General features: G+C 35.7%; 1 protein-coding gene across 1 annotated transcript in view; it reads right to left on the bottom strand.

Moving 5' to 3' along the window:
* The window catches only part of LOC126469548 (metal cation symporter ZIP14-like), a 216,535-nt gene that overhangs the window by 41,830 nt on the left and 157,852 nt on the right, over positions 1 to 16,853 (bottom strand). The window contains exon 4 of the mRNA XM_050096666.1: positions 9,089 to 9,258. Within this exon, the coding sequence (XP_049952623.1) occupies positions 9,089 to 9,258 (170 nt within the window). The remainder of the gene's footprint in view (positions 1 to 9,088; positions 9,259 to 16,853) is intronic.

The following is a 16,853-nucleotide window of genomic DNA, read 5'->3' as shown; positions in this document are numbered from 1 at the left end:
GAAGACTTGCACTGACTGTGATGTGGGATTGACTGCTGGTTAGTGTATATGTTAGTAGCTGATCAAACAGCTCACTGTTCACAGTAGCCAGCTTTAGACTTGGCTGCTGATTAGTGAGTATGGGATAGGAAAAGTAACATGTGTAATAGCAATGAATGAAATGCAACCATCGATGTGTGATAGAAATTAGTTACAGAACACATTGTTGACAATTTTCTCACGTCAGTTGTGACAGCCTCCTTTACACCCAGCAACGTGAAAGAGTATCCACAGTTGTATTAAGTATACAACTCCTACACACATACAAGTTTGCTACTAGGTGCTGGTAACTTATTTTTACACTCTATCTGTCTGACAGTGTCACATGTTTGTTCAAAGACTTGTGTTGTTCTGATGTCTGGAACTACATAAGAGAGTTGAGATCTGAAATATTTCACACTCAGGAACACTATACAGCAATGGAAATAAACAAAGCTATCAAATTGATACACAATTTGTTTTGGCATTAAATTTAGACATTATGCTCATAAACTGTGAGCATCACAATCTGTTATTTCTGTCACTGAGAGCATCAATCAGTAAATATGAACTGTACTGTTCTTATGCTGATGCAGAGTAAGACAGTAAAGCCAGCCACAAGTGTTGCTGGGGATAAGGTACAAGCGTAGAGTAAAAACACCTTCTATTAAAGACATCTGGCTACAAGATTTGAACATAACATTTAAAATTTTATAAATTTGTGTACTACAGTGAAGTCAGCCATCTCTTACCACAACAACCAGACAGTAAAGTTATTGCAGAAATATAAAACAGATTTAACAGGAAATTTTTGGGTCTGGTGGTCTTTTGCCAACCTCAAAGATGCACACTATTCATTCTAAGGAACTGGCATAAGGCATACTTACCTCTGAACCATGTGAACTGCTGTGTGGTGTATGTGGTAAGTCATGGCTTCCTTCACCAACCACTATGTTAAAGTAATGCAACAAAATCTGAAAATTCTAAGAATGCCTTTTATAGTGACAGTCACAGGTGCTGGTGTCCCCACATTTTGTACTCACATCCCTGGAAAGGAACAATGTGGCTCTGCCTTATTGGTTTTAATTTTCCTCAATATTCAAAACATACTGAATTGTTTTTTACTTTCTAAAAATAAGGAAAATTTTACTCAGAGGAATTCAGAAAATACCATATGTTAAATTTATTGATTTTAATGGTTCAAACAGCTAGCTGTACATGATTCAAAATATCACCACAACATTAAGTAATATATTTGGGGAATTTCAATAAGAGATATTTGTACACCTTGCAATGAAATGTAATTTTTTTATTATACTGAGTTTTTGGCCATTAAAATTGCAACACCGGGAAGGATTGTGAACAAAAAATTTTTCTTGTGTTGTGTATAAAGTGTACTAGGGAAGAACAAACAATTCATTTTGTCAGTGGTTTGGGGTATACAGGCTATGGAATTTAGTACATAGAGCTGTATCCTATGACAATGGCTCAAATCCAGCTAGTCATCCAGCTGAATTGAGTTTGTATGAAAGATGTTTCACACTGTTCCAACTCTATGTCAGAGTTCATCAACTGCAGAGGCTGTTGAGAGGTGGTGTGACTGTCTCTCGACAATCCGTGACTAAATGTTTTTGTTGGATGATGTTTCAGCTAGGCAGCAGCTGAACACTCTGTCTATCAAGGTAGACCAGGATAGTATGGGTAATGAGCAGTAACGCATTACCTTTTTGAAAAATAAGATTGTGGAGACACCAAATACAGGGTACATCCACCAGTCCTAACATACCAGAAACGTAACAGATACAGTCCAAATGCCCAAATATGTGAACTAGAGGAGATCACACTGTGTAGCCAGTGGCACTCCAATTACTGTGCCAGGTAAACTATAACAGATAAACTCTGGCAAAGATTTGGAGCATCATGGAATTATGTACCAATTTCATATAAGCTCAGTACAACCTGCTGGCTATTCGGGTTAGAGCTTTTGTTACTGTTAGAGGGTTCAGCTCTATAAACAAAATGCTACACCCTGTATAGCTCCAAAATCACCTAAAAACTTAATCATGTATTCTTTCTACCATAGTGTATATGCACAATACCTGTTTCCTGTAATGAAGATGAATGTGGTCTAGTAACATTTTTTCTCTTTAAAGCCTCCACCCATGGATACAACCATTGTGATGCTGTACACAGAACTGTGATTTATCTGAAAAGATGGCGTGGTGCCACTTCTGTGTCCAACTTTGTTATTGCACACATCACTGTCAGCATGTCTGTCTCTACCGTCACATGAAGGGGAACCGTCAACAATGGACATCATGCTGAGAATCCTCAGTGCACTAGTCACCATCACATTGTTGATGTGGATATGTTTCTTGCTACAAATAAGCCTGTCTTCTGACTTGAGGTATATGATGCGGCTGCATGATCCTATGTGGCTGAGCAAACAATACATCTGTTCTCCTGGGCAATAATCATTAGGGTGACTGCAATCTTGTGTAGCATTGAGTTAAGTCCTCCTGAACCTGTTCAATCCATATTCACATGACAGTCAGAGGATCCTGACCAATGTGAGCATCAGGGTAGTGAAATGATAAACCACAGTTTTGACAGGACATAATTCTGTCAGTGTTGATTTTTAAGATGTGCTGGTAGACATTTCTCCTTCTTACATCAAACATGACACAATCTTCTCATAAACAACAGACATTTAAATTTTATTCTAGAATGAGAAATATGCTGCATAATCTTCCCTTATATACAACATGTAGGTGGCATTACTTCAAATCACTGGTACAGTTGCACTAAATTGCAAATCATTGTCATAACTAAGCACATAGTATACTTCAATCCAAATTGACATTTGTTGTGTGCCACATTCATGGTGTTGCAATTTTATGGCCAGCAGTGTATTTTCATTGTCATAGCAAAAGACTGTGTTTTCTGACACAGGAATATATGGACATATGGAACAGAACCTTTAATACAGTGGCAAAGAAATGTGTTGTGTTCCCACCACCGGACTCAGTCAGAGCTGGCACACTGAGACAGTTTCTGACTAGTGTCATGGGTGGAACTTTGAAGTTTGCTGCCAACCACAAACATGGCCCGATCAGCAATCTCTATGCCACCACCAATGCAATGGACTTCTGCATTGTGATAAGTGGCAGCCATAGGAACATAGGAAGCAACTGGTGGGGAGTGTGGGGGGTGGGGGGAGGGGGGCTGTTATGTTCAGTGTTGGCATATGACAGTCAACAGTTCTTGTCTAGAGTTCCAGGGTTGCTGGTTGTAGCTACAGTTCATAGTGGAGATCGGCCTGCAAGACTTAGTCTACAAGTGGACATGTGGATTCACCTATAGCCTTCACATAGGAACAAGTGTTTACTACAGTGATTGGCAGTGTGGCGCTGAAGACAGACATAGTCTTGTTGACATTGTATTCAGTAATGCATGCCTTAACAGGCCACTGCTTAGTTGTATCTGTCCACAAGCACATCCAACGAGTTACTGTACTACATTAGCTAAGTATCACAGCACAATAACAATAAAACGTTTATTTGTATGTCACTAATTTTGTTTCCACTGTCACAGTTCATCCATCCACCTTGGAGCACCTAAACCTGATACAATGTGTGTGGGCCACTCTACACAAATGTCCCATACACTTCAAAATGACTCAGAAACAATTAAGGTCATATCATGTGTGGGACATTAAAATGGGCATGCAATATTGCATTTCCCTTACACAGGAAATTTCTGTGAAATTTGTAAATTAAAGTAATAAAAAAAATTGTCTGTGCTTTGCAACATTTTTTGGAGGTTGTAATACTAAGACAAATGTTTTTGAGTAATTGATTACAACAAAATAAAATAAGATGTATCTCTCATGTTTCAGGATATACTGTGTCATGTATGGTATGCTCTTCTTCATCTTCATAGTGAGTATGCTGTGGATACTTCTGTCTTCTCAGGTGACAACAACTGTGTTCACATGGTTGCAAGCATACGATCTTTTTCGATGAACACTCAGGCACACTGGAACACTAAATTATTTGATTGTACCCTATGTCTGATGCAATATGGAAGAGAAGGTGAAACTAAGTAATCGTAATCCCCACAATTTGGTACTTATATGGGATCTAATAGTCAGTGAGTGACTTCACTTTGTTATGGCATACTTATTGTGCATAGAAATGGTATTACATGGTATTAGTGTAATGTCTTCTGGAGGTGACTAAAGTTTTTTTCAAGTGTTTTCATGGCTGTTTTTTAACAAAAATTTTAGTTCTTCATTACTGGTTCTCCATTTTGCTCTATTACACAATTGAGCAAATCATAATAGAAATTAAACAGAGGTAAGCATAATTCTCATCCAATTAATGCACCTTGTCTATATTTGTGTCATACTATTTTTAAATATAATTTCTGCCATTGATGTCGGATATTACTTCTGTAATTATTGTAGGAAAGTGTATGGCCCTCAAGAAGAGTTTACAACATTGCATATTACAGTGCAACTAATTCAGTTTCATTTAAACTGCTAGATTCACAACTAGAATCTATATATTAACATCAGCAGTTACATATGGTGTTTACATCGTCTGCATAAATTACTGACATAACTCTCTTTGGAGCTGAAATGAAAACGGTGATAAGATCTGAATGAAAGGCAGATATCTCAAATTATGTTATGAGAAAAAGAATATTTTAATCCAATCTTGACTTTACTTTAGTAACCATGTGAATTTTTGCTTAAAAATGAGTTTAGTTAACGGTGGTATTTTTAGAATATTTATGGCATCAAGAATTTTTAAAAGTATGTCCACAAGAGCAGGGTATAATTCTTAAAAAAATTATTTATTTACTAATCATTCATAAATTTTGCTGTGTTCATACATTAGACAATCATAAAATATTTGTCTCTTTGTCATTTCATTTAACAATGCCTCATAATTATTTTTCTATGAGTGATATGTGGTAGTTCTTTTACTTTTGGGTAATTAATAATACCAACTGTATCCTTTTACTCCCTTTTGTGAAAGTTATTACTGTTATTTTCTGGTCATTGTGCATAAAGATATAAACGCTTCCTAGGTATGGATGAGAGATTCGATGTCAAATTATATTACTTATGAATATTAAAATACTGTTTGTGCCATGTGCCATGTATATTACATTCAGTTTTCAAACAAATCTGGTAATCTCAAAAGGTATTGAACATTTAAAATAACAATACCTTTCATGCTGTAAGCAAAACCTTATATTTTCTTAACGTTAATTTTATTTTCAGATTTCTGTGATGGTAATGATTTGGTGATTGAAGGTACAGTATTTACACACAAGAATTGTCATAACATTACATAGGCATCCCTGGACCACAGAATGGCAAATAAAACTGATCATGCAGCACTGAGCAAAAACATTAGCTCACTGATGGATGTTGGTAGTGGTCATCACCTCATTTTTGCAAATTTTAGACTGGAAATCATGGCCGTAAACAGAACAAAAACTATGATGTGAGAAAACTTAAAATAACAGCAAAAGAAGAAGAATTCTGTATTAAGGCAAGGAACCAAAGTGAGACACTCCAAGAAACATAGGAAAATGATGAAAATAATGTTTACAATACAATGGCCAAGATGAAGAACATCTTTTGTAGTTTGAGTGAACAGGTCCTTTTCTTTAAAAACAATGCCAAAAAAGACTTGGTGTTTTATAGTAGGCAGAATTTGATCATTTATAGAAAAGAGGTTAAGGAAAAATGGAATGTGAGTAAAACAAGGTGACAGATAGCTTGAATACAAGCCAAGTACACAGTACCAACTTGCTAATAAAGAGAAGTGTGAAGTATGGTAAGAAAAAGTGGATCAATGAAGAAACTCTGAGAGCAGAGACCGGTTCAGTGAGATGTGATGCTAAGGAACTATACAGCATCAATAGAATGTTGTGGGGGAAAAAAAAGCTTCAACTCTAACAGACCAGTGAAATGTTAGGAGGGTGGATTGTTGATGACTGAAGACCAACTTAGAAGATGGGGAAAACATTTTTCCTGTGTTCTTAATAGAGAGCAACCTGAAGAGGGGTGAGACAATGGAATGCACCAGATGCCAATGACAGAACCAATGTAAACTTATCAGCTAAGGCTGAAATCAAAATAATCCTCAAACAGATAAAGAATGGTAAGGCTCCAGGAATGGATAATATTGCACCTGAAGTGCTTAAAGCAGACATTGAGACCACCATAAACCTCTTGCATCCATGGTTGGAGAAGATATGGACAGAAAAGAAACTACCAAAGGATTGGAAAGAGGAACTGATTAGTAAGTTGCCCTAGAAAAGGGATACCACCAACTGTAATAAATGGTGAGGCATCACTCTCACATCTGTACCAAGTAAATTACTCTGTAGATTAATGGTAAATGGTATTTAGGATTCTGAGAAGACATGACTACGAAAAAGCAAGCTGGGTTCAGAGGACACCAAAGTTGTCAACACCTTATATATAATATCTGAGCAGAGCACAGAATGGCAGAATACACTCTATCTTATGTATATTGATTTTGAGAAGGCATTTGACTCTCTTAACAGGAAAATCATGTTGCATACCTTGAAAGAATATGGAATACCTACAAAGATTATCAATATTATTAAAGCAAAATATGTGGTATATGAATGCAGGGTGCTGCAAACAGGATATTTACTGAACCTATCCAAACAAACTAACACTGAGTTTCCTTTGTTAGTGTATATGGATTTTTCATTGTGTATAAAAAGGTTAATGACATTGCTATGCTGTTTTTTTTTTAGTTTTTATTTATAGTCTTCAATAGGAAAAACAAATTTATTAAGTTTGCTTTACGATTTGTGTGCTTACTCATTACATTTTGATTTTTTTTTAATAAAAATGCCTAGAAAATTGATGAGACTTTCTGAATACACCACAATGGCTAAAAACTGAGAACTTCATGGTCTCAAGACTCCAATGAAGATCATGAGATCAGACTTGCTGGGGCTCGAGAAAACAGTCTTTAACTCATTCTTTAGTAATTCCTTTCAAAAGTGAGGTGTGAAATAACTCTGATTGAGAGCATCATGCATTATCTTACTACTCAGAACCCTTCACTGACAGAGGCTTAAAGTTACTTTTTTCCAACAAAAGACCATAGAAGTGGAAATTCTGATGGGAAGAGGTGCAGGCAATCAAGTTTTTCGACCCCAAATTTCTCTTATTCCTAACAGTTTACCATTTCTCTTTAAATATGTATTTTTCCCAGTCAGCTTATATTATGCCATGGCGATAAGCAAAGCACAAGGCCAGATGCTGTGTGTTGCAGGCATGGACCTTAGAGTTAGTTGCTTTTTACAAGGCCAGCTCTATGTGGCCCTCATTCATGTTAATGAAGCAAACAAGATCTTTTTTCATGTCACCAAATAAACTGCTTCAAACGTTATATACAAACAAACTTTATAAGTCAAAAATAAATTCCACACATATAAAGAATAAGGCACAGTTGTAATTAACTACTAATATAATGTTGGATATAATATTATACAGATCATATAAGATTTTATAAGCATAATATAACACTTCAATTGATATCAGCTGTTAATAATTGTTTATCTGCCTACAGGGTGTTTGTTTTAACATGAGACAACTGAATATCTTGAAAATGATGCACTGTACAAAAACATATTCGAGGTGCAAAATCAATATTAGAAAAGAGGGCACCTGTCTGTGCTACAGCTGGCCACCTCCTAACACTCCCTCCTATCTGGGCAGGGTCAACTTTGTATTTTGAAATGGGAGCCCCAATTTTTATTACATACTTGGATTCTATGCCAAAAAATATTTATGGTTTACTCAAACTATTGTTTTACATTTTTGGTAGATGAAACTTCAATCAATGGATATCAAGTGTGCCTGATTTTGCAATTAAGATACAACTCATTTGAGTCACTTATTATGTAAATGTAAAACTTTGTGTTGTAATGGTTGATACTGATGTTCAAATGTTACCTGAGTGTTGAAAATGTTACTGTACAGTACAAATAATATGGGTAGACATTGACATTTCTGGCAAATAAACTACTTGTATTGTAACATAGTTTCCTGTTCCTTATTGTGACGAGTCACCAAACCATCAGAATGCTTATTTTGGTGGCTGCCCTTGTACCCCACCATTAGGATGACTGATTTCAGTGTGTGTTTCCATCCAATGTAACTCTCACACTGGCCACTAGATAGATACTGGTGGAATACAACCACAACCACCGTAATGAGATAAAATGTCCATGAAGTGATAGTGACAGGTGCTCCCTGCCATGGATATTCATTGAAATCTATCACCTCAATGGTGAGAAGCAAAGGGACCCACCAATATCAAGCATCCCAATGGGAACACAAAACTATTACATCCATGTCAGTGCTCTTGGGTCATGCTAAATGTAGTTTCTAACCACATATTGACACAGCTAACCATATTGTACTGTACAATCAAATTTCCAACACTAAAGTAAATTTTGAACATAAATATCAACTGCTAGAACACAAAGGTTTACATTTACATAATAAGTGAAATTGGTCCTTGATTGCAAAAACAGGCACACTTGATATCTGCTGATTACAGCACCATCTACCATGAATGGAAAACAATGGTTTGAGTAAATCTCACACATTTTTTGTGTAGAATCTGAATACACAAAAGAGGGGGATACCATTTGAAAATACAATGTTGATTCCACCCACTCAGGTGGGGGGGGGGGGGGGGTAGGAGGTGGCAGTTGTATCACAGATAAATGTACCCTTTATTCATATTAACTTTTCACCTAGAACATTTTTTCATGCTATGCCTTATTTTCGAGATATTTAGTTCTCTCAAGTTAAAACAAACACCCTGTATATACTTAATACATTAGCTATTACTTGCCAATAGCTCATAAATCCTCTTTTTTAAGAGAACTCATAAGATTGTAACATAGTAACATTTTCTTAAAGTTTTTAACTCTTTCACAGATCAGTTCTGGAGATATGTGTACATCACCACAAATAGAATTTTTATTTACGTACCTGTGGTATCAGATGGAAAGCTGAACTTCCTGAAAGTGATCCAACAGCAAGACCAATAAGAATTGTAAGTGCAGTATTGTAGAGTTTGGTTTCCTGAAGTGGTGCCAGCAATGATCCAAATAGAGAACAGATGCTTATGCACAAGACACACAAATTTCCATACACCCAAACTGCAAAAGAGTTGTAAAACATGTGTTGACAAATTATAAACCACTTTTTTAAAGAAATATTAATTGTAATGGCAGTGGATGTAGACCAGAAAGGGAAAAATTGATGCTGATTACAAGTAGCATTAATATTTAGTAATGAATAACTTGACTCAAGGTTCTAGAATGTTTGTCATGATGTAATTTTAGTTGAAAAATGTGTGTGTTGCTTCATGGTACTAAAATACTTGGTACTTTCCCAATTCAGAGGTTGTAGAGAAGTAGTTAAGAGAGTATTTACTTTAGAATGTTTTATTCTCAGGTGGATGTATATCAGCATATGCAAACATAGGTTGACAATGTAATGAAATTGTTGCTAAGTTTTATGATGACATTCTTCTACAGTCTATACATTGTCACAGCACTGTGATTAATGGGTTTCATTGGTGAAATGGGTGAGAGAAACAATGATGGGCTGGGGGAAGGGGTCATGGAGTGGGTTTGAAAGGATGGGAGTGTGAAAGCTAAGCAACAGAGCAAACTAGGGAATGGGATAGAAATTTGACAACAGTGAAGCTCCCTGGTACATGTGAGAGAATTTGCATATGGTTCACAATGAAATGGAAGAGTGGTTTGGAGAGGCTGTGGGGTGGGGATACGGAGTAGAGGAATAGGAAGCCAGTAGAGAGAACACTGTCAGTGTACAGAAATGGAAGGAGGGATAGGGGAGGAAGTGGTTATGGTACAGGAGATACTGAAGACTGAGTTCAGAAGTATTGTGAGGTCAAGGAATGCGTTGTATGGGCATTTCCTGTCTATGCAAATCAGAGAAGCTGGGAGGGAGGGGGGGGGGGTGGCATTGGATGGGTGAGGGAGAGTGTTGGTTCCGTACTCCAGATGGCATGGATTTTGAAGCCTCTGATTAAGTAGAAGTTATCTGTGACAGAACTGGAATAGAATGTGGTGGGTGGTTGCATATGGCAGGTCTTGTGTGGCAAGGAACTGTGAGTATGCAAAATATAAGGATACACTGGGTGCCAGGATATTCCCTACGTTGAGTGGGCTGTGGATTACCATTTTGGGAGAGTTGGAAAGGATTTTGGGAAGATTGTTTCTCAAACCAGGGTACAATGAAAGGTAGTCAAAGCCCTGAGGGAGAGTGTGGTTAATGTGCTCCAGAGGCGGATTTGGCATGGGAGATTTTTTTGTGTTGTGCTTTAGCTAAAACACTAACAATACACTATATCACTCTCGTCTAGACACTGTGAAAATTATTGCATGAAGAATGTCATTTCCTTCAGGCTTCCACATACTCTGAAACATTGAAGAAACAGTTTACCAGAATTTTCTTATGTCATATCTCAAGTAGCTTCATTTGCTGATGGGTTTTACTTTATTCTGCAGAATCAACTTGTCTGAATTCAACATTTTAGTTTTCCTAATAAATTGACACGTTTTCTTTCATATATATCAGTGTAAAATTTGCTTTTAACTGCCTAATATCAACCTTCATATCCAGAATATATTTTAAGATACACACACTCAGTATGAAAAATATCCTCATATCCTCATAAAGAGTCTATCTTATTTTGTCATTATATGTACTCCACAGTTTTGTTTTCTAATCACACCTTAAAGGTCTGACTTGTGGTCATCACAATGATATATTCCATAAAGTATAACAAAATGATTGTATGCAGACCAGGTAATTTTTACATACTCTTCACCACAGCTAGTGGTTAAGGTCCTTGGGTCAAAGCAAACACATTTAAAATTTTACCTAATGATGGACATGTGTTGCTTCCAGGACAGTCTGTATCTATGGTTATTCATGGAAAAATATACTTGCTACAAGTTCTATTCTTTATCCATTTAAAACTATATTGTAATCTTAAATGGTTTAATAATTGCTACTGACATATTCAAATTTTATATTTTTTCCTAGGGTTAACTTTTACATTATTTGTATGAAACTAATATTGGTGAGCTTGAAAGGCATTGTTTGCTGTTCTTTCAGTCATTTTTTGTTTGGGAATCATCATCATCATCATCATCATCATCATCATCATCATTAGTATCATAATCATTAGCATCATCGGCTCATCTGACATCCACTGCTGGATAAAGCCTTCCCCTAGACTTTTCTTTGTATTATGTATGTTACCTATACACATCCAAATCACTTCCACATGTTTTCTAAGGTTGTCACCCCACTGTCAATTAGGTCAATGTCTCATTATTTAATTGGACAGATAAATCTATCCAATTAAATAATTTTATCAATAATTGATTGTTTTCGAGGTCATTGTTTCAGTTGCTTATCATATTTTGGAATCCAGTTAGAACTTCCTTAGCCCAACTACCATCCATTTGTAGGCCACATTTCCTGCTTACCTCCATTTCATTTTCATAAACAGCTTTAGAATCTGCAATGACAAATCCTGTATCGACTTTACTATGAACCACAATGGCATGCTCAAACAAGATCAACTGGAAATTGTAAATATTTTTAATGAATATTTTTCTTCTGTAGAGGAAGCCATCAATGAAAAACATAAAAACATGCACTACAGTTTTAAAGGTAATGCATGTGCCATAGTATAGATCTAGCCCCCACAAACTTTGCAGAAATAATGGACATTATTAGCTCTCTAAAATCCTCCAATTCAGCTGGGCATGATGGCCTAAATATTAATGTTTTAAAAGCCTGTAGCCAAAATGTCTCTGTACCGCTGTCTGTATCAGTCAACAATATAATAGAATCAGGCACCTTTCCAGACAGACTAAAAATAGCACACGTAACACCCTTTTTTTAAAAAAAGGTGACAATAACAAAAGAGAAAACTACAAACCAGTCTTGATCCTTCCTGTCTTTTCCAAAATAGCTGAGAAAGTTATACACAACAGGATTATAAACTTTCCTAACAAACACAACCTGATGTTTGAAAATCAAAATGGATTCCTAAAAGGTAAATCAACTAGCACTGCAGCAATTGAAGAGGTGTTAGAGGGTATCAAAATCAAGGAACATGTGGCGGGTGTATACCTAGACCTGGAAAAAGCCTTTGACTATAAGAATGTTGACATCCTATTAGACAAGCTACGGAACATGGGCATTAGAGGCTCTGCTTATGATCTAATAAAGTGTTATATGAGCAACAGAAAACAGTTTGTTCTGCTTAAAACAGAAAGTGGTGTCTACAAATCAGAGATCATTTACATAAAATATGGCATGCCCCAGGGCTTGGTGTTGGGCCTCCTTCTGTTCTTGATCTATGTAAATGATATTAAGTACTGTACTATAAATTCCAAAATTGTTCTGTATGCTGATGACACATCCATTGTGTGTAAATAGGAATCATGTAATGAACTAGAGGCTGAGTGTAATAATGTGACAAAAGAAATTGTTCAGTTTTTTAATGAAAGCCGGTAAATGTAAGCACCAGTAAAATGTGTTTGATGGAGTTTAACAAAAGAAGTTAGAATAATGAAATTAAATTATACACAGGCAATGAATTGGTAAAGAAAGTGTCTAGTGTAAAATTCCTTGGCCTAACAATCCAAAGCAACCTGAAATGGGACACACATATTGACTCCCTAGCAACTAAGTTGTCAAAAAATATGTGTGCAATCAGTACTATTAGCAAGTTCTGTAAAGACACTGTAGTTCTAAAGGCTGCATACTATGCTCTTTTATCCTCTCACTTGAACTATGATATTGAAATTTGGGAGGCAACAACCAAAGCTAATCTAGATAAGTTACTCATTCTTCAAAAAAGGGGTGTGAGAATAATCTGTGGAGCAAAAATAGGGAATCTTGTTGCAACTTGTTTCCAAAAAACAGGGGTGTTAACTTTTATAAACACATACATTCTAAAATCCATATTGCTTGCGAAAAAACTGTGCCCAAACACTTATTTGGATTTCCACCAGTACAATACTAGAAATAAAGAAAGATTTTACATTGTCAGCCACAGAACAGCACTTTCAGAAAAGGGGCCTCAGTACACAGGTATAAAGTTAGCTAATGCACTGCATAGTGCAGTCATGGCTCTTCCTACAATTAAACTGAAACATCAGCTTAAGAAATTTTTAGTAAAACATCCTTTAGTAAAACATCTTTTCTACACATTAGAAGAGTCCCATACTAATATAAAGAACAACAAATGCATTCCCAGCGGGGTCAGTGATTTTCTCTGCCTCGTGATGGCTGGGTGTTGTGTGATGTCCTTAGGTTAGTTAGGTTTAAGTAGTTCTAAGTTCTAGGGGACTGATGACCATAGATGTTAAGTTCCAATAGTGCTCAGAGCCATTTGAACCATTTGAACAACAAATGCTTTGTGAAGTTATGTAAATAGAAATCAGTAAACATCTTATAGTAATTTTGTTGTAAATTAATGACGTATTCAGAAGAATGTGTCTTGTGTATTGTACAAATAACTGTAATCACTACTGTTTATGTTACATGTGCAGTGTACCATTTGATGTTGAATAAAGCTATTATTATTATTATTATTATTATTATTATTATTATTATTTTCATTATGAACGTAATCATGCCTCTCACTTCAGCCTGTTCTCTGATTCATTTGTTGGTTTTTCTGTAGGTCTTAGTAATTTCCAAGAGACATCTTTATTTCACACTGGACATGCTTTAAGTTTCTGAACTGGTTTTTGCATTGCCTTGTCTCATAGCCACAAGTCAAAACTTCAATTACACAATTGTAAACTTGATTTTCAGAAACATCAGAAGCTTAGTTTTATAAATCTCATCTAGTTTACCAAAACCACCTCAGACCATATTTACTCTTCAGTTTATTTCTTTCCTGCACATCCAGACATTGTATTCAATTGTCCTAAGTACTGAGAATTAACAACGGACAAAACAACCTGCAGTTATTTTGTGCAGGACAATGTGCACACTGACATTGTGTGTATACCAATGTGTGTTGTGGTTCCAGAGACCTAACTATACTTGGTGATCTGAATATTGAGGCAAAATCTTCCAGTTTGTGTAATATGAGGTTAATAGATAGTCTTAACCCATATAATCTTGTAAATGTAGTAAATAGTGATACCAGGGTAACAAAGTCCACATCTAGCAGAATTGATTACGTTATACTATGTAAACATATTAAAGACAGTGTTAGGTGCTGGAATATGGATTTTCACTACTCTGACCACAAATGCCAGCTTGTAGAGTACGTAAACACAAGCATCCCAAAAATGACAAAAGTTACCGAAAATAAAAGAATCCTAAAAGAGGGTAACATCCTTGCCCTAAGAAATAAATTAGCTGTGAAAACAAATGGGCCAAATTCTATGATACTGTGCTAAGACACTTTGACAGATGCTGCCCTGTTAAAAAAATACAAAGAGTGTTCACCCATAACCAAAGTGCAAAAATCAACAGACTGATACTTCCAGCAAATATGATGAAACTCAGGCAAAACATCCAGGACCTGGATGTGTTACACAAGTCAACAAACCTGCAGGTTTTTAAGGCCAAGCACAATGAAGCCAAGAAAAAAAGAAAGAGCTTTCAAATCTAAGAAAACAGATATACAGCAGTGAAATAGCTCAGTCAGACAATATAGCCAAGACCTCATGGAGAATTGTAAATCAATTTCGCAAAGCCACACCGAAGCCAGAAACTGAAATTGTAAATATAAGACATGAAGGAAACACAATTAAAGATCCTAATAAAGTCTGCAATGTTTTCAATAAATACTTTATATCTGCAGCTGTTAGTCCAGTTAATAACACAATTGTGAGTAGTGAGGTAAAGCTCTGCCCCTTTGAAGAGCCACCTTTTGAATTCAAACAAGTAAGTGAAAAAGAAATAGGCAGGATAATAAATAACCTAAAGAATAAGTACTCATCTGGATGGGATGGTTTGAGTAGTATCATGATTAAAAAATATAATAAGGAATTAGTTAAAATAATCACCCACCTGGTAAACTGCAGTATTAGAGAACATACATTTCCAAATGTATTGAAATGGAGCACAGTTAAACCAGTGCATAAAAAAGGATCCAAGGAAGAGGTTTCAAATTTCAGGCCCATATCATTAATACCTGTCTTCAGCAAAGTATTTGAAGTTGTGCTGCTGACACAACTTAGTTACTATTTCTTGAAAAATATGTTCCTAACAGACACACAACATGGATTCCGAAAAGATCATAGTACTATCACAGCAATTACGGAATTTCTTCACAAAACTTATGGTGCCCTTGATCAAGGAATGCAAACAGCTGGCATATTTCTAGACCTCACTAAAGCCTTTGACTCAGTAAACCATGAGTTATTTTTAAGTAAGCTTGAGTCATACAATGTAAATGCAGCATCCATGTAATTGCTGGCTACATATTTATTTAACCGCAAGCAGTGTACAAAGCTGATTTACAAAATCAATAATCGGATCATTAATTTCCAGTCCAAATATGAGAGAGTCACAAAAGGTGTACCCCAGGGCTCAATTTTGGGCCCTTTCCTTTTCCTAGTGTACATAAATGATACAGAGCAACCTTTCAACTCCCAACTGGTAACCTATACAGATGATACCTCACTGTTATTTCTTGGTAAACAAAATGATGAGTTAACGTTGGTAGCAACTGAGGGCCTACGTCAAATAACTACTTATTTCCAAGATCAAGGTTTGAAAGTTAATATCAGTAAATCTCAGTTATTACCATTTAAACTTACAAACTCACACCAAACCTCTATCAGTAACATAGGTGGAATTGAAGTAGTGGACACAGAAGGCTGCAGATTTCTAGGTATTCACCTAGATGAAAATCTAAGATGGGTAAACCATATTAAATTTTTATGCAATAAAATCAGAAGTTCATTACATCTAATCAGCCAGTTATCAAAAGTAGTCCCACATCAGACATTAAAAACAATTTATTATGGAACCATTTTTGCACAGATTAATTGCGGGATAGAGATATGGGGTTGTGCTGCCGACATACATATGAAGAGAATATTAACCCTACAGAAAAGAGCAATCAGAATTATCCATGGATTAGGGTATAGAGATTCATGCAGGGAAATCTTTGTTCATCATAAATACCTCACAGTCTACTCACTGTATCTTTACAAATTAATTATATTTTTTGTGACACATCAAAACAAAGCAACAAAGTGCTCTGATATGCATGCCTATAATACAAGAAATAAAGACTGCTACTACAGACAAAGAACAAAATTAAAAACAACAGACCATAGTCCATGCATTAGTGGTCAAATATGGTACAACAGATTACCGAGCTCTATAAGGTGCCACAAAGGGAACTTATTCAAAGTGAAACTGAAATATTTCTTGATTGACAAGTGTTTATATTCTTTAAGTGAATATTAAACTAAAATAAATTATATATATATATATATATATATATATATATATATATATATATATATATATATATATATAGTTGTGTAAAATCTGAATATTTGTAATAGGTATGATGTAACACCCAATATTGTGCCTTATTAGGTACAATGGTACATTTGTATCATGTATATGTAATCACATATGTATATATGACTGTACTAAACTTGTAAAAAAATGCCATGACGTTTGCAAAAGACACCAGTTGGTGTCTCCATGCAAAAAA

Source organism: Schistocerca serialis, chromosome 3, assembly GCF_023864345.2.
Source record: "Schistocerca serialis cubense isolate TAMUIC-IGC-003099 chromosome 3, iqSchSeri2.2, whole genome shotgun sequence".
Taxonomy (NCBI): Eukaryota; Metazoa; Arthropoda; class Insecta; order Orthoptera; family Acrididae; genus Schistocerca; species Schistocerca serialis.
This window is presented reverse-complemented; position numbering and strand designations above follow the sequence as displayed.